An 18,987-nucleotide genomic window follows, 5' to 3' on the forward strand; every position below is an offset into this window, starting at 1 on the left:
ATGTGTGTTAAAACAAATATTTCTTAATTGTGATATTAGAAAAACTTTCTCCTCCTGGAACCTATTAAGGGACACAGGTGCTCACTTCCTTATTCTCTCCTCTCCAAACTATCCTCTGCTTCCATTCAATCAAAGACAAGCTGTACAGAATGTTCTTGTCTTTCTCAGAAGCATCCTGGAAACACTCAGTGTCATTTTCAGATGTCCTCTAAATCACTGCTTCTTAAACTGTGGCTCTCTACCCGAAATGGGGCTCCTTTAGCTGAATATTGGGGTCACATAAAATCGGCAACAATAAAAGGTTTCTCAGTGCCACCCATTTCCACAACAACATGCAGCGTTTACAATGGACTCTGCAGAAGATGCTACAGCTGTCCTTTACAAAAAGCAAAATCAGCCTGTTTAGCAAGCTTTGCAAATGCTGATTTATTATCTGTAAATGTCTGGTTTTTAGACTTATTTTATATATCCATATAATTGAGATTGTATACAAATTTCTTGAATAGAAAGATCGTGAAAAATTTCTCAGGTGGAAAGGGATCACAAGTGGAAAAAATTTAATAATCCCTGATCTAGAAGGCTGCACCCACACACAACATTCACGCATGCCCAGGGTAGGGGTTTATTTTGAGCATGTGTGACTCTGGTATGTGCTTAGAACAGTGGTTCCCAAGCTGGGATCCCCAGATGTTTTTGGCCTACAACTCCCAGAAATCCCAGCCAATTTACTAGCTGTTAGGATTTCTGGAAGTTGAATGCCAAAAACATCTGGAGACCCCAGGTTGAGAACCACTGGCTTAGAACATCTTGCTGTTGAAATAGCACTTGGCTCAACAGCACAGAGCAGGAGGCACTGAAGCAGAATGCCACTCTGGTGAGATTGGTAAATGTTAGCAAGATGACAGAGGAGAGTAGAACTGGGGAGATAAAGTGAATCTGCTGCATGGGCCACTTTAAATAAATGTATCTTAGCTAACTTCCTTAAATGAATGTGAGCTAGTGGTGGTGAACCTATGGTATGTGTGTCAGAAGGAGCACACGGTGCCCTCTCTCCTGGCACTTGTGCCATCGCCCACCCCCTGCTCGCCATCTCAACCCCACTCGGTCATCTGTTTTTGCCCGCCCTCTTGCTTGCTCGCCCACTTGCCACCACTTGCTCACTCATTCCCCCTTCCCCAAGTGCCCAAATCCCCTCCCGGTTAGAGCACTTTGTTTGTCATCACTGATCTAGGGTATGCTTTCTAAAAATCCAATGTAGAGCCCTGGCCCACAGTCTACATTTATCATCTGGAAGTTCTTGGGTATAAATATTATTCCCAAAATCTGTTTTATATTTCCACCCAGAAACTAAAGATTTGTTCTAGCATGCCTTGGAAGTTGCTCTGGCAACGTTTGTTTCTTGTGAGGAAACACTAAAGAAGTGTTACGACATACTTTTTATATTGGTATTCCTTTATGGGGAAACATGTTCTGGTCTGCTTTTGTGGTGCAACATAATTAGCTCAATGACAAACTATGTCTATTTGCCTTGTTATATAAAGTGGCTCATGGAGGAAGAAAAGAGTAATGCAAGCAAATACTTACATGGCAATTTGGTGCTTTATGTTTGATGTTTAACATTTCAGAACTATAAATATCCTGTGTTGTATGATAAGCAAACAACAAGCACTATTTCTAATCTTTAGGAAACTTTAAAGAAGCCAAGCAAAGAAAAGAGCCTTAGTCTCCACAAAGTAGTGCTTTCCAATAATTCAGCAGACTTTAATTGTCCAGATTACATGATTTCTCAGTGACATATTTATTTAAACAGTCAGCCCAGGCTTGCATTCTCAAGGTTTCTAGCATTTTCTTTTGTTTTTAATGCTACAGTAGAGTCTCACTTAATAATAATAATAATAATAATAATAATAATAATAATAATAATAATAATACTTTATTTATATCCCGCCACCATCTCCCCAACGGGGACTCGGGGCGGCTTACATGGGGCCACTTATCCAACACTCGCTTATCAAACGTTCTGGATTATCCAACACATTTTTGTAATGTTTTCAATACATCGTGATATTTTGGTGCTAAATTCGTAAATACAGTAATTACTACATAGCATTACTGCATATTGAACTACTTTTTCTGTCAAATTTGTTGTATAACATGATGTTTTGGTGCTTAATTTGTAAAATCATAACCTAATTTGATGTTTAATAGGCTTTTCCTTACTCTCTCCTTATTATCCAACATATTCGCTTATCCAACATTCTGCTGGCCCGTTTATGTTGGATAAGTGCGACTCTAGTGTACTTTCTAATCTCTTAATATTAGACAGTGTGTATTTACAAATACGCATAGTAATCAAATTTACCTACCAAAAAAGAAATATAATTATAACTATTGATGAAATGTGATTAATTTTACAGCAATGGCAGCAAAAGTGGCTTTGAGGAATTAATGTCAAAGTAATGAAAATCAAATATATACAAGCAATAAACAGCATCCATTTTTTTCCAGATGTTCTCATTCCTATTTACTATGTTATAGACAGATGTATTAGATTAATTTTGTCTTTGAGACCAAATGCCAAATCTAAGAAAACCATTCCTTGAATGCTGGAGAATTACAGTCACACCATTTAGAGGCAATAAAGATTTTAGCTGCATTCAGTAGATTCCAGACTAGATTCCTGATGCGTTGAGGTTTTTCAAATATTTTAAGAAAATGTTCAGTGGGTTAGGATTCCGTTAATTTGAAATGTTTTTGTATTTGATACATTTATTATTGTTTATTTATTTACTGCATTCCTATCCCATCTTTCTCACCTGAAGGGACTCAAGGCGACTTACCAACATGAATTGCCACTCTAATATAAAATGTAGTATCTTCAGAATGTCAGCACTCTTGTGTTTTTCTGGACATGTTTCAGTCTAATCTTCTAGACAGAAGTGTCAAGATTTTCACATGAGACCTTCAAAGTTTGTGAATTGGGCTGGAAAAGGAAATATGCAGTGTCCAATTCCTATTCTTTTTATGACAATAATGATCACAATGATGTACACATTTGTCCATGATCAGTTAGTTTATTGGCAGATTCTTGGATTTTTGTAAGATAATCAAGGCATTTGTCCACAATTGTTACCTCATATGTGATCTTGGCTGATCCTGAGTGTTGTTATTATTATATCTTAGGTAACCTACTCCAGTGGCAGTAAATGCTTCAGCTGTTCTTCTGCTGCCGAAAGAGACAAGTGGATGGAAAACCTGCGTAGAGCTATCCAACCTAACAAGGTAGTATATTTGCAGTTAAATGCACCCTGAGAAATTGCTTTCCTGGGCCAAGAGATATATCAAACTCTTCCCCAAGCAATGTGCCTATTTAATTAGGTTGATGGCAACCTTCTAGCAGCTCAAGGAGCTAGAATAACACCAAATTGCACCCTGCTGAGTTTTACACAGACGTATAATAGATTAAGTCTTTAGCACACTGTCTTCTGTCACCTTTGCTAATGATTCTCTTTTCCAGGAGACTTGTCATTGCCTGACTTATTGAAAAAGTCCTTGTGTTTAGTGTTCAGTACCTTTTTCTTTCAGCAAAACAGCCAAATAACATGTGCTAACAATTCTGTGTTTTTATGTTTCAAATTTCAAAGAAAGGTTACTCAGGATTAGACCATGTCATGCCATGAATCTGTTTCTAGAGCGATTTTTGCTATTTCCAGGGTTATATTAATGGTGTCTATTGCCACCTGCTCTATAGACCCATATAAATCCAGCTTCCAACTTGTAGTTTTGAGACAGAAACTTCCTTGATTTCTCAAACAGTCAACTTATACTGGTGAAGAAGAGAAGTATGATCCCATTCCCACAGTTGGTGTAGCATGTACAACCTTTTTTGCAGTTTTACTACTACCTCTAAAACATTGCCAGAAGGTGGCATTGGATCTTGCCCTTTGGGCTTTCTACTGCATTTTATAAAATTTCTGCGTGGTACTAGGTGCAGTTGTTCTAGGATTGTGTCATTGCATGGTGTCATTGGTATGATAATCATCACCTAGCCAGCTTGAACACCTTGGACTAAACTTAACCATAAAAAGGCCTGATTTTGATGGGTCACCTTCTGCCTTAAGTATGAGGCCCATAACATGAGAGTGCTCCTAGACTTAGCAGTGTTTTTAAATTATAAGTAACCGCCATGCGTAAGAATGACCTTTTTTGGCTTTACTTTATAGAAACTAATGACTAATCTGTTGCCATGCATGCAGTCCATTGTGCCAATGTGGGGCTGCCTTTGAAAATGGTTCAGCAACTTCAGCTAGCTCAACAGCCTAACTCCAAGTTGAAAAAGACTTCAGGTTGCATGTAATATTGTTGTTGTTTTCCTGCTTATGGTGCACTGCAGTGCTGCCTGTTGCTTTCTCAGTTAACTTCAAGGAACTAGTTTGATCTATAAAATCATGAAAGGCCTGCATCCAGTCAAAATCATAGTCTTGGTTCACATAGTCCTGTGTAGTCTTTACTCTTTATGGTTTCATCTGAAAGAAATATTTTTACTTGTGTTCCCACTGTACAAAGGAAGGTTTCCCTCAGCTCAGTGTAGAATATTTCTGTGGTAGCTATTAAACAGAATAAATGAGGTTTAGTCTGTTTTGTTTAAGCAATTTGAACAAACTAGTAGTTCTAGCAGTCCTTTAATGATCGCTGGATATTTTGTGACTTCAACCCACTTCATTTCATTCTTTATATCTTCCTGATAGTTCAAAGTTCATCAGTTACTAAGTGATTAACTTTATTACAGTCATAGTTAAGAATTGCTTTGTTACATATTTTGAAAGTTGTAAACTGCCTTGGTGGTTGTTCATTCTAGAAAGATAGTTTTAAAATATAACAACAGTGGTGATAAAAGATCTAAGCTGCATTAAAAAAAAATCCAGATGGTACATGAGAAAAGTTTTGCAAAGACCTTACCAATCAAGACTAAATAATTTTCTCTCCAGGATAATTGCCGGCGAGCAGAGAATGTATTACGTCTTTGGATTATTGAAGCCAAGGATTTGACCCCCAAGAAGAAATATTTCTGCGAACTGTGCCTGGACGATACTTTATTTGCCCGCACCACAAGCAAAACAAAAGCAGACAATATTTTCTGGGGGGAGCACTTTGAATTCTATAGTCTTCCGTCGATACACAGCATCACTGTCCACATCTACAAGGATGTCGAAAAGAAAAAGAAAAAGGACAAGAATAACTATGTTGGTCTGGTAAACATTCCCATAGCCAGTGTGACTGGGCGGCAATTTGTGGAGAAGTGGTACCCCATCAGCACTCCGACTCCCAATAAAGGGAAGGCTGGCGGCCCATCTATCCGGATCAAATCCCGATACCAGACTATCACCATCCTCCCCATGGAGCAATACAAAGAGTTTGCTGAATTCATTACTAACAATTACGCTGTGCTATGCTCTGTTCTGGAACCAGTGATCAGTGTCAGGAACAAAGAAGAAATGGCCTGTGCTTTGGTGCACATTCTTCAGAGCACTGGCAGAGCAAAGGTAAGAACACATTGTGCTGGTTTTGAGTGCTGTTGAGAGACGAAAGTCAAGTCATTGTCGTAAGTTATCTGTTTGTCAGTTCCTTAGAAATGAAAGTAATTCAAAAATTGCCTGTTTTTTAAATGAGATAGGAGAAAATTATCTGCTTTTGATGTATTAAATATAAATATGTATTTAGTTTTATTTTCATATTCTGCTTTCTTCCACCATGGAACACATGGTAAGAAACATAAGACTCCCACTCAGTCATCTGTCTAGGCCCTGAACCCAACCTAAGCTTCATCAGCATTCAGATCAGGCCATGAGACAGGCAACCATTACTTTATCGTTTCAGCCAACCTCATTTTTCTCCTATCAGACAAGAATTACAGGAAATATTATGTTTTTGACCCATCCTGAGTCATAGCTGATGCTTTTCTGTAACATTGCCTTCACATAAGCAGAGAAGCGACCTTGGGATTCTTTGGTACAAAATTGGACTGCCTGTATTTAGTAGCATTTTGCTGGACTGGCCTCCTGATTTTTAAAGATTTGAATCTACACATAAGTTTATGATTTGATTTTCTCAATAGAGTTGCAAAATTTCCAGACATTTTGAAGGCTTGTGTGGGAGATGTCGCAAAATGAAATTTCCAGGAGAAATTGATATTATATAAGCCCATTATAGATTGAATCTCACTTTGCTGCCTTAGGGATTTGAAATGCTCTATGTATAACTATATACACATTAGGTTAGTATCACCCTTTGCCAATTTATGGGGAGCAGGCAAAAAACTATAAACTATTAAAAATGATTGAAATAGGTAAGAATCAATATTAACAAAACAGATTGTTTCGTCTTCTTTCGTCGTCAGTAGTAATTTGCAAGTATAAGGTATTAATTTCCATGAGAAGAGCTAAGAGAATGAAGCCATGACCAGGAATTACAGTGATGAGACATTCTGTGAATAATCTTACATGCCAGTTATGTGCTACATAGTTTTTAAAACAATGTATGAGGAGTAAATATGTCTTACATATGCATTTTTCAATGAGGAGAGATGTCTTTAGAAAAAAAATGAAGAAACATTTGCCCCCAATTTTTCAATTTCTTTTTTTGGGGGCAGGGGGTGCTTTGCATCTGCGCACTTTTGCAATGACACCATTGTGCAAACAGAACTCAGCTTTATTTCTCCATTCACAAAATAACTCTGAATAACATGTTTAAGTACTGAACCAATGTCTGTTGTCAGTAAAGTTATACTCACATTCAGCCAAATGTAGTTTCATTTGGGACCTTCTCCATCAATGTGAGGGTAGTGGGAGCATGACTGGAATGTGTGCGTCACCATCTCCCCTCCCAAAGTAGAGCTACATTCAGATACAATATTTTCAAACATGGCCTATTGGTAACAAATTACAATTTAGGCATAGACTGTGATGGTCATGATTGCCATAAAATGATAAATGGATCAGAACTGGTTTCCATTGATTTTACACAGTTCATCTTGATTTTACACAGTTCATCAGCCTTCTGCCCATATTGGATTACGTAATCTGTATAACATGCAAATGTTTATGCTTCTACTCTGATTAAAAGATTGAGGATGTTATTTGAGTAAGCTGCGAATGATAGATCTTAAATGCATTAAAGATAAGAAGTCATTCTCATGCATTAAAATATGGGAAAGAATAAACTCATTAAAACTTACAGTTATCAAATGGAAAGTAAGATGAAGCTGTAGTCAGCTGATATCAAAAGTATCAATGTAAGATTCTCATTCAGTTGAATGTGCCTTTCAGTCCCTTAATTCCATACTTTGCTTTGCAGCAGGCATTGCAGCTCAGAATCCAGCCTTGTGCTCTTTTGCTGAGAAGAGCAATTCCTTTATCCTTCGAATCTGGCATATCCTAACTGTCTTCTTGCCTAGCTCAGCACAATCTGGCATTGACTAAAACATCATCTTCCTGTCCAACTTTTCTCCTTCAGGATTTCTTGACTGACCTGGTGATGTCTGAGGTTGATCGCTGCGGGGAGCATGATGTGCTGATCTTCAGGGAGAATACACTCGCCACCAAAGCCATTGAGGAATACCTCAAGCTGGTGGGACAGAAGTATTTACAAGATGCACTTGGTACATAAACATCAATTTAATTCTTGCCTTGGTTTGCTTGTTTTGAGTTGCAGAATTAGGGGTTATACATACTTAAAGGCATCACAGCATTCCTGTTTGATTTACGTTTGACATTACTTTCTATGTATTTGACTATGTGAAGTTCTCATTCCCTTTATTATATCTAGGTAAAGGTAAAGGTTTCCCCCTTGACATTAAGTCTAGTCGTGTCCGATTCTGGGGGATGGTGCTCATCGCCATTTCTAAGCCGAAGAGCCAGCATTGTCCATAGACGCTTCCAAGGTCATATGGCCGGCATGACTGCATGGAGCACTGTTACCTTCCTGCCAGAGCAGTATCTATTGATCTACTCACATTTGCATGTTTTTGAACTGCTAGGTTGGCAGAAGCTAGGGCTAACAGTGGGAGCTCATTCTGCTCCCCGGATTTGAACCACCGACCTTTTGGTCAGCAAGTTCAGTGGGGGAGGGGGGCATTCAAATTTGGGATTTGGAGTTCTGTTTCCATTTAGGGAAGAATCTTCTCAAAAACTGAATTGAGGGGCATCCAAAATTCAAAATGAAAACAAAACTAAAGTGGAACAGTTTTCTACCGTTTTGCACACCCCTAATCCATAGTGTGGTTATTTCTGATATCATCAAAGAAAATGTGTATTTGAGTCTGTTTTAACAAGCAGCTTAAAAAAGACATTCAGATTCAGGCCTAATCTACACAGGCCTAAAATTCAGTTTTTTGACTGAATTACCTTGAGGCGTCAAAACAACCTCAGGCTAATCCTGTTTAAGCCTGAGCATGTTGAAGTAACCATTGAACTTGTATTTCTAGTTTATAAGAGCAAAATACTTTAACCTTTTCCATGTTACCATATTTTTTACTCTTTCTCTTGTGAAATATCCATTTCTGCTCTTCAAAAATTGTGTAAACAAGTGGAAATTGTCTTCAGATGATGGCATGATGGCACATAGTACACATTCTCTTAATTTGGCCAAATGTGTTCGCTTGCATTGTACCATAGTTTCAACATTCAAAAGAAACTCTGTTTAAAACACCTTGAATTCTTCTTTTGAACATTTACAGGACCCTTCAGTCAATACCTATTCCTGTAATGCTCCCTATTGACCTCTTCCATATCCTCAAAAAGCTCCTCTGTTCCTTTAATTGCCCACTTTCAGCAGTTGGCGGTTAAATGCTCTGTTGAACAGAAGTAGTTTCAAACAGCAGTGCAAGTAAATGTTTGCTTCCCTGGGCTGTTTAAAATGTCTTTGGTCCTGTTTCAAATACTAGTTTTGATTTCTTGACTCGGGTCAAGGATACCTTTCTTAGAGAATCATAGATAAAAGCAGCACTGGCTCAAGGGAATTCTGCTGTTTCCATTTTCCATAGCTGCAGCAGCATTCCTGGTTCTTCTCTCTTGGGACACCACCTTGAATAAGACTCAGTCTATTTCCTTTAGGAATAGGATTTTTTTTTTTTCGTATCAGGAGCAACCGGAGATGTTTCTGGAGTGAGAGAATTGGCCGTCTGCAAGGACATTCCCCAGGGGACGCCCGGATGTTTTGGTGTTTTTACCATCCTTGTGGGAGGCTTCTCTCATGTCCCCGCATGGAGCTGGAGCTGATAGAGGGAACTCATCCGCGCTTTCCCCGGGTGGGATTCGAACCTGGCAGCCTTCAGGTCAACAACCCAACCTTCACGTCACAAGGCTTTTATCCCCTAGGCCACCGGAGGCTCCTAGGAATAGGATAATGAATACATTTAGTTGAGATATTTTATTGGTTTTGTTTTTATTTAGAAGTTTTTGAAGCAATGTATTAGTCATTTCTGGCTGAAAATGATAAAATTCCTCTCTAGCATAAAACCATAAAATTAAAACAAATTAGAACAGCATTTAAACATTTAAAAAGAAAGAAACAACTCCTGAAAAAAATGATATCACAACAATGAAGCTATCTCAAAGGGATAAAGTCCTCTTTTCTAAAAGGTCAGTGTACAAACAAGGAATTTGTGTATCATCTGAGTTTCTTCCTTAGTTAAATGTTCCTTCCAGTTGTCTTCTGTAATAGCAAGAAATTTGCTTTTATTGTATTTATTTTTCGTATGGAACAGAATAATGGTTCAGTATTGCTGTGGAGGAAAACAAAGAGATGAACAGTATTGCATACTTAGGGAATATGCATGAGAATATAGCATTCTGTAATATCACAATACTCAACTACCCTTCTTAGCGGGGGGTTGGACTAGATGGCCCATGAGGTCTCTTCCAACTCTACTATTCTATGATTCTATGATTCTACCCTGTTTCCTCCCAAAATAAGACATATCCCCAAAATAAGCTCTAGCATGAATTTTTTTCAGGATTTTTGAGGATGCTTGAAATATAAGCCCTACTTCAAAATATAGTTAAATTTCATAAATAGTTCATTTATAAAAAGTAAATTTTGAAAAATAAGACATCCCCTGAAAATAAGCCATAACACATCGTTTGGAGCAAAAAATGATATGAGACCCTTACTTATTTTTGGGAAAACAGGGTATGACCAGCAGCTCCATCGTCCTAGCATTTTTATGCCTGAACATCAATGTCTGCTTTGATTCATCATCCTTAAAGCTATCCAATAGGATCACGGGCAGCAAAGATTGTGAGAACAGAAACACTGAAGCTCTTTGACTTACTTTGAATAATTGAATGTGTGAAAAATGTTGTGACCAAATTGAACTTTGAATTAATCATTATTTGTCGTGTTCAATAATGACAGAATCAATTTACATCCTAATGAAATCAAAGAGCAGCAAGTGTTATCCAAATGACCCAAAGGAATCAGGTAGTGTTCAGGTATTTTAGGGAGGTTGGAGGACAAAATGTTTCCAGAAGAACATAGGTGCAAAGTACATGACTGTAATTCAGAGTGCCACATAATTTTATTGCAAATAATCTGTGGTAAGACCACATGGCTTAGGTTAACTGAAAATCACCTTTTGGAAGATCAGCTGATTACTAGAGAAGGACAAACATTATTCTCTAACCTCCTTCAAGGTTGAATGTTTTATAGCTGACTGCCCTCCTTATGAAGGAGGGAAATGGAATGAGGCTTCCTCTTCCTTTGTGAAAATTAACTACATGTAATTGACCTTAATCTTCTGCTTCAGAGAGGGAGCAGTTTACATCATTTGTCGCCAAGGAATTGTTCCTGTTAAGGAGAGCGAAACCTTTCCAGTGTAAGGCCAATAAAATATTATCCTAATTGCCTCTGTTTTGTCACCTCATTTCTAGGTGAATTTATCAAAGCGCTCTACGAATCAGATGAGAACTGTGAAGTTGATCCCAGCAAATGTTCATCCAGTGAAGTGCACGAGCACCAGGCCAATCTCAAAATGTGTTGTGAGCTGGCCTTCTGCAAGATCATCAACTCCTACTGGTGAGTACAGGACAGGGAGGAGGGCGTCACAGTCAGTTCTTCATAGAAATTCCTGCTATATAGGAGCAGCAAAAAGAGAAAGACCTGAAATGTAATGCTGCAAGAGAGATAAGAAATAGGATTCTGAGTCCGAAAACATCCAGCTGGTTTGCCAGCACAAGCACCATTGAAAGGCATGAAGCTTATCAGAGGAAGGGTTTCAGTGATTTCCTCTCATGTCAGTCATCAGCACCAGGCAGCTTAGCTGATTCGAATTAGCTTTTAGAGGTCAAGTGGATCTCTGGCTGTGGAAATGAAAGGTTTGATCTTTTTTTGATGGTTTTGACCTGAAAACTGAACTGAGTCCGGGGGATTTTTTTTCAGTTTGTGGGAAGAAGCAAGATTATTTTCTCCTACAGAGGTGAATGCAGAACAAAAAGGTTAGCTCAGCAGCTATTTCTAGCAAGATGAACATGTCCAATATTTCAGGAGTGAGCAGAACACAACCAACAGGGGTGGAGATTGTTACCCCTTTTTACAGACACCCCACTAGTTTCAGTGACAGACAGGTGATTTACAAAGCAAACATTTTCTTCTTTAACACAAGGCGAATATGGAAAAGAATTTGGGAGATTATTCCTAGTGCTGCTGAATTTATTTATTATTATTATTTATTATTTGCGGTACAGTAGAGTCTCACTTATCCAAGCCTCGCTTATCCAAGCCTCTGGATTATCCAAGCCATTTTTGTAGTCAATATTTTCAATATATCGTGATATTTTGGTGCTAAATTCATAAATACAGTAATTGCAACATAACATTACTGCATATTGAACTACTTTTTCTGCCAAATTTGTTGTATAACATGATGTTTTGGTGCTTAATTTGTAAAATCATAACCTAATTTGATGTTTAATAGGCTTTTCCTTAATCCCTCCTTATTATCCAAGATATTCGCTTATCCAAGCTTCTGCCGACCCATTTAGCTTGGATAAGCGAGACTCTACTGTATTTATATACCGCCCTTCTCAACCCCTAAGGGGACTCAGGGCAGTTCACAGTGTTGGCAACAATTCAACAGTTTGGTGAATTGAGGCAGCACTTAGTCGGTTCTTCGGATAGGAGTTGCCCAGCCTTGAAATATACACAAAATCCTCACGTCAGTTTGCCTCACACTAACCAAGCATAACTTAAAGCAGGATTAAGCAGATAGTAAGACAGGCCTATACAACACTTGATTGCTTTCATATAGTCTAAGAGAACAAGAGAGAACTGTAGTGGAAAGAAACTGGACCAGAATAATGTGGCACCACCAACCTTTTCTTTATTCTCATAGTGAGTTACTTTTCCAGATAAAACTATTCCAGTCACCCAGTCTCATCAAATGGCACCCAACAGAATAGGATGTTCAGTTACGTTTTGTTCTACCTTCCAGTAATAAATTTGAGGATTTTTATGAATCAGTAGAGTTGAGCCTGTATTGTAGTTTTAAATTTTTTCGCTTTCGTTGTAAAACTGAGAGATTCTTAGAGGGCAGAGTGGAGTTACAAGCTTCCCTTCTGCAAGGAAAAGGATATTTAAATCTCCCCAGGTATAAAACCAAGCCAATTATAGCCAGAAGAATTGTTTTTGTGGAGGAGTGGGTTGTGATGCTTGTTATATTGGTGCACTACTTGGGGGGGGGGGGGGGGCAATTGGATTTCAACCAGAGTTTAGAAGTAATGAGTTGCAGTGCAAGTCATAGCTTGTTCTTCTTGGCAGTAACCTCCTTCTACATTTCCTTTCTGAATAGGTGAACAGAAGCCCAGAAACATCCCCCCTTTTTAGAAAGAATAGGGTTTTGGTTGTTGCTAATTGCAGAACTCTGCCACTCCATCAGCCTAAAAGCCCTGAGCTCTTGTTGCCTTGTTTTCTTTCTCTTAACCAAAGTCCAAGCCACATGGGAATGCAGTGGGATGAACTGAAAGCCTAACAGCACAATCCGCAATAATGTAATTTTTGAGATACAGTCTTGGAAGTCTCTGGCGCTCTTACTCTCAGGGACATTTGTTCTATAGCAGAGCTTTTTTTCACACCTGAAATTTTTTTATGTGATCCTGTGTATATAAGTATATGAAATAGGTATAAAAACCAAACATTTACTGATAACAAATCAGTATTTGTGAGGCTTGCTAAACAGGCTGATTTCTCATTTTGTGGAGTACAGCTGAATCTTTTTCTACAGAGTTCACTGTAAACGCTACATGTTGTTGCTAAAAGGTTTGTGTAAATGGGTGGGATTGAGAAACCTTTTATTGTTGCCAAATTTTTGTGACCCCAATATTGAACTAAGGGAGCCTCATTTGGGGTCAGGACCCACAGTTTAAGAAGCAGAGGACTTCTGAAAATGACACCGTGGGTGTTTCCAGGATGCTACTGAGAAAGCCATGAACATTCTGTACCGCTTGTCTTTGATTGAATGGAAGCAGAGGACAGTTTGGAGAAGAAAGAATAAGGAAATGAGCACCTATGGATCTTAATAGGTTCCAGGAGGAGAAAGTTTTTCTAATATCACAATTTAGAAATATTTGTGTCAGCACAATTTGTGTACTAGGTGATGCAATGTGGAAAAGAACAAGTTACATTTTTAGTCTTTTGATTTCCATCAACACCCTATCCTATTTCTTTAAAAGTGCTAAACTCAGGCAGAATTTCCCCCTTTTTCCTGTTGCAAGAGTATTGCTGGTTCAGCTTAATTTTTGTCTGCTATTTTATTGATTTTCAGTGTCTTTCCTCGGGAGCTGAAAGAGGTATTTGCATCATGGAAGCAGCAGTTCCTCAACAGGGGAAAGCAAGATATCAGTGAGCGCCTGATCAGTGCCTCACTTTTTCTCCGTTTCCTCTGCCCAGCCATCATGTCGCCAAGCCTCTTCAACCTCATGCAGGAATACCCTGATGATCGTACCTCTCGAACTTTGACATTGATTGCAAAGGTTATCCAGAACTTGGCAAACTTCACAAGGTAAAAATGATGCAGGATCAAAAAAGAGTAATTAAGGAATATCTGGATTATGTATAGTTTTGCAAATGAGCTGCATCACCGGTCATCTTATTTCTGTGAAAGTATATCGAATTCTGTACTAAATGACATATTTCTAAAAGTACCTGCTTGGAGGACAGGTCCTTTTGCTTCAACTCCATATAGTAAAAAATATTTACGAAAAAAACCCACAAACTGAGCATTGGATCCTAGGCTTGATTGACACAAAGAGAAGGCTTGAATGTCATTAGCTTCATTACTTTTCAGGTGCCAGGCAGTTGAGTTGAACTCTTGGACCACACTCTAGAAGCAGCTTTTCCTCTTCATCACCTCTAGATACTTGTGTCAGTGAAAAAAAAATCCCCAGGGGTGTTCTTGAGTATACTGCATTGTTTCCCCCATGTGTCTAGATAGAAAAATATTGTGAAGTTAAATGAAATGCAGTAGCAAAGAAGAAGGCAACATTACAGATTGATTGATTCAATAAAAAGCCGTAATCCTGAATTTGCAAGACTTGAACAGAGCTAATAATGACCGAAGTTCTTGGAAGACTAATTTGAAAGGTCACCATAAGTTGAAGCCAACTTGAAAACATAACAACAATTACTATGACTACTCCACCATCAAACACATTTCATCTATAGGAAAATGTGTACTTTGAGATGTTATTTACACTTCGTAATCTTCCTTCCCTAAAGAAAAAAGCACACAGGAGAGTCTGCCACACACTGAGAGTAAAACTGCAGGAACACTATAATGATGTTCCAGTGTGTTTTGCCTCACAAGCCAACAGCTTGTACTATTTAAGTGTTTAAGGCATCAGCAATTTTTAGTCAAGCTTCAGGCATAGAATGGTATATAGTAATTTTTTTAAAAACTGTTGCTGTCACAGCAACTACTTTGGGATAAATTGTATATGTAATTACCTATTATTTGAAAGTAACCTTCCAAGCTCTGGGCACAAGGTAGATCAAATAAACAAAGGCCTCTACTTCCCAGTTGTTGAATAGCAGGAATATATAGGTAAAATTTTTACTGTTTCAACTCCTCCTTGCCATTGCATACAGAGATCATCCTAATATATGTGTGGCTCATGGACTGCAGGGTAGAAGGAACTCATCTTTGTTAATGTATTGTGTCTGATTCCTTGAGTCCCCACGGGGAGCAAGTTGGGGTATAAATGAAGTTAATAATAATAATTCCAGTTGGTGGTCTTTGGTGGTTCTTGCAAAAAACCAAACTTGGCCCACAAGTCTGAAGTGTCCCATTCTCTGTAGTATGCCTTTTCCTACACACACATAAGTGGGGTATAGTTAGCTAATAATAGTAGTCTGGGGATAGTCCCCACTATCGCAGTTTGAATACAGTTACGTCAGGAATCAAGTGGGGTGGGGGAGTGCATACCAAATTACTGAATGGAACTAACATTTTCTCATTGTCACTATGGCTTGATGTACCTTATTAGCAGATGTTGGCAGCACCAACAGTGACCAATTCTCCCATATTTCCTGGGAACTCCCATATTAGAACTAGAGGGGCCAGAATGCCAAATCAGCTGCAAAGAGGGAGGGACGGAGGGAGGGATGGAGGCAGAGAGGGGATGAGAACATCCTTGGAGTGCCACCAAAGAGACTGGGGTCCTAGCTGACTAGCTCCCAAGGCTCATTTCTCTTTGCCCACCACTTGCCCTTCTCTTCTGCCTCTTCTTCTTCTTCTTCTTCTCCTCCTCCTCCTCCTTCCCTTTTGCTGCTCCGTTGGGGCTTCTCTTTCCCTCTACTTTCATCCCACAACATTCATTCTTCAGTTTATTTTCTGCAGTACTTTTTCTCTCTTCCCCACTCATCTTCTGCTTTGCTTCTTTCCATCCCGTTTTGTCCGTATTTCCCCCCCACACACACACCCAATTCCATTTCCCTTTTCTGGACTGAGCATCTTTCATATCTCTCTTCCTTTCTCTGGGTCCAGCCACAGCAGGCAAGCACCCGGTCAAGTTTACTCAGAAGAAAAGTGCCTTTGTGTTTATTGCCACTCCTAGGTCCATATACAGTAGAGTCTCACTTATCTAACATAAACGGGCCAGCAGAATGTTGGATAAGCGAATATGTTGGATAATAAGGAGGCATTAAGGAAAAGCCTATTAAACATCAAATTAGGTTATGATTTTACAAATTAAGCACCAAAACATCATGTTAGACAACAAATTTGGCAGAAAAAGTAGTTCAATACGCAGTAATGCTATGTAGTAATTACTGTATTTATGAATTTAGCACCAAAATATCACAATATATTGAAAACATTGACTACAAAAATCCAGAATGTTGAATAAGCGAGTGTTGGATAAGTGAGACTCTACTGTATATGAGGACAGAAAGTGCTAAAAATTTAGGCTAAAGTATCAATGATTTTCCAAACTTTTACTTAACAGTAATTTTTGTTGGAGTGTTGTGTGGCTTCTGGGCTGTGTGGCTGTGTTCTAGGATCGCTGAAGATGCCAGCCACAGATGCAGGTGAAATGTCAGTAGAAATTGCTCTTAGAACATGGCCATATAGCCTGGAATCCACACAACACCCCAGTGATTCTGGCCATGAAAGCCTTCGACGGTACAGTAATTTATGTTTAATTTCACACATTTTTCCTATATTGTGACCTGATTGAATATTATATACAGTGCCAATTAATTGTTTTGTTTAAAATTATCAATTCCTTTAACATTTGCTGGAGTGAGGCTGTTCTGCTAAAAATGCACAAAATTTGTCACAACTAAATCTCTCTTAAATTCATGGCCGCAAATCAGTCACCCTAGTTAGCACAGTAAAAATCCAGAATATCTGGATCTTTCAGATATACAGTGCAAAGGCATTAATAGTTCTTTTCTCAGAAACATATTTCTGATATTTGTTAAAAGTGTGGTGTGGCAGTTTTTAAAGAATGCAAACTGTTTTTGCACATGTGTGTGTGAACAGAACACAACGAGAAATGTACTTCCTCCTTTTGTAAAAAATTGTAATTGTTGAACTATATTTTGTATGTATTAACTACTTTAATTCCATGAAAACATGATAAATTTTTCTATTGCTGCTGGTGGGTTGTAAACTAAATTTTTTGAATTTTAATCTTGCTTTTGGAAGACCAAAGTACATCTGACTTTAAATGTATATGAGTTTTGTGTTTAAATTAAAATTGTATCAAGGTTGATAAAAAGGTCAAGAACAACTATTAGGAAGGAATTCAACTGCTTGCCTCCTGTTATGATACTGAGGAAAATCCCCTTTTGAAACTGATATTTGCAAAGAAAGATAAAATAAAATTGTCACCAACGGGAATTTCCTCTTAATTTATGCACTAGCTTCAAAGGGGGATTGCAATAAACAGAAAAAAGATTATATTCCCCTTCCATGCCTGCTCTGATCCCATAATATATAGGCACACTCCTACTGGTGCAGGTTGCACTTTGATTTTATTAATCTCATACTTTAAATGCAAAGGAACCTTTACTATCATATCTAGGTTTGCACTGAATTGCCACTGTAGATTCTGGTGTAAAGGTACATGAGTGCAATATTTTTCAAGAGATTTTTATATAGTGCCATAAGAGAGATTGCTTGCCTATTAAGTTCTTTTTTTTCCAGTCTATGTTTGATGATACTGATTTGAAGGCTGTGAATATTTACAAAGCCTGCTTGAATGGAAACAATATTGGAGAAAGAAACACTAGATAACATAGGATATATTGTACTGTTTCAACATACTCATAAATGATTATTTGGAGTTATTACCTGAAAGGAAGTGTAAAAAAAAACCCTTTCAATTTGGTCACAGAAAGAGTAGCTTTGATCCATGAAAGAAAGTTTAAGATCTCTCTATTTCCATTGAAATTTAATTCAAATTATGACACACTCTTTTTTCTCTCCCTCTTTCTCTTCCTCTGTCTTCCTTTTTCCCCCTCCCCAAAATGAAGATTTGGGAACAAAGAAGAATACATTACATTTATGAATGACTTTCTAGAGCATGAATGGGGAAGCATGAAACGCTTCTTGGTTGAAATTTCTAACGCAGACACAATCTCCAACACACCTGGATTTGAAGGATACATAGATCTGGGAAGAGAGATTGCTATCTTGCATTCTTTGCTGTGGGAAGTTGTGTGTCAGCTGGACAAGGTAATGGCGCCTGGAGACTGCGGCTGGATTGCCAACAGTGTCCTGCTAACAGTCAGCGTCATTGTATGGTATTCTGTGTGATGTAGTGGTTTCACATTTGAATCCTTGCTCAGCTATGGAAATCTACTGGATAATCTTAGTCAAGTCACACTCTCTCAGCCTCAGAGGGAGGCAAAGGCAAATCCCACTCTGGACAAGCCTTGTCGTGATAGCTTTGCCTTTGGGTTAGAAAGGAATTGAGGGCACACAGCAGTAATTATGAAAGGAGTGTCAGAAAACTCCTTCATGAGAAAATTCCTAAGGTTAGCCTTCCTTTTTTTCCCCAAAGAGGACTTGACATTCAAGTCTATTTGCATTCCTGTTATCACTTTATATCACTTATCTGAATACATATAGACATAGTGCATATATTTATTATTGCAGTCAATAACCAGCACCAACATAAAAAAAGGAACAAACATCAACATAGGAACATAACATGCATTTAGGTATTAGGAAATATTGTCACTGATCTGAGTGTCCAGCAGAATCACTAAGGAGGCTTACACAAATTACATCAGTTTTAGAGAGTCTCCTGATAGATGTTGACCATACTTCCCTTTACAATTTCTACTTGAAACAGCTTCTGGTATCACCTTTATTTGAATTATACTTTAAAGCCATTTTGGCCTTTGCTTTCTAATTTTAGTATTTATTTCCTTCCCCTGTTTAAGAATTCCTACAACAAGGTTTATGTGATCCTTTGCATCAAGCTC

The 18,987-nt window shown here is 38.3% G+C and overlaps 1 protein-coding gene across 9 annotated transcripts in view; it reads left to right on the forward strand.

The window, feature by feature from the left end:
- rasal2 (RAS protein activator like 2) overlaps nucleotides 1-18,987 on the forward strand; it is a 294,829-nt gene that overhangs the window by 253,897 nt on the left and 21,945 nt on the right. For all 9 annotated transcript variants that reach the window (XM_008117797.3, XM_008117796.3, XM_008117794.3 and 6 more), the window contains 6 exons: nucleotides 3,184-3,282; nucleotides 4,989-5,543; nucleotides 7,513-7,657; nucleotides 10,929-11,073; nucleotides 13,817-14,053; nucleotides 18,031-18,232. In XM_008117797.3, the coding sequence (XP_008116004.1) occupies nucleotides 3,184-3,282; nucleotides 4,989-5,543; nucleotides 7,513-7,657; nucleotides 10,929-11,073; nucleotides 13,817-14,053; nucleotides 18,031-18,232 (1,383 nt within the window). The remainder of the gene's footprint in view (nucleotides 1-3,183; nucleotides 3,283-4,988; nucleotides 5,544-7,512; nucleotides 7,658-10,928; nucleotides 11,074-13,816; nucleotides 14,054-18,030; nucleotides 18,233-18,987) is intronic.

Source organism: Anolis carolinensis, chromosome 4 (assembly GCF_035594765.1).
Source record: "Anolis carolinensis isolate JA03-04 chromosome 4, rAnoCar3.1.pri, whole genome shotgun sequence".
Classification (NCBI taxonomy): domain Eukaryota; kingdom Metazoa; phylum Chordata; class Lepidosauria; order Squamata; family Dactyloidae; genus Anolis; species Anolis carolinensis.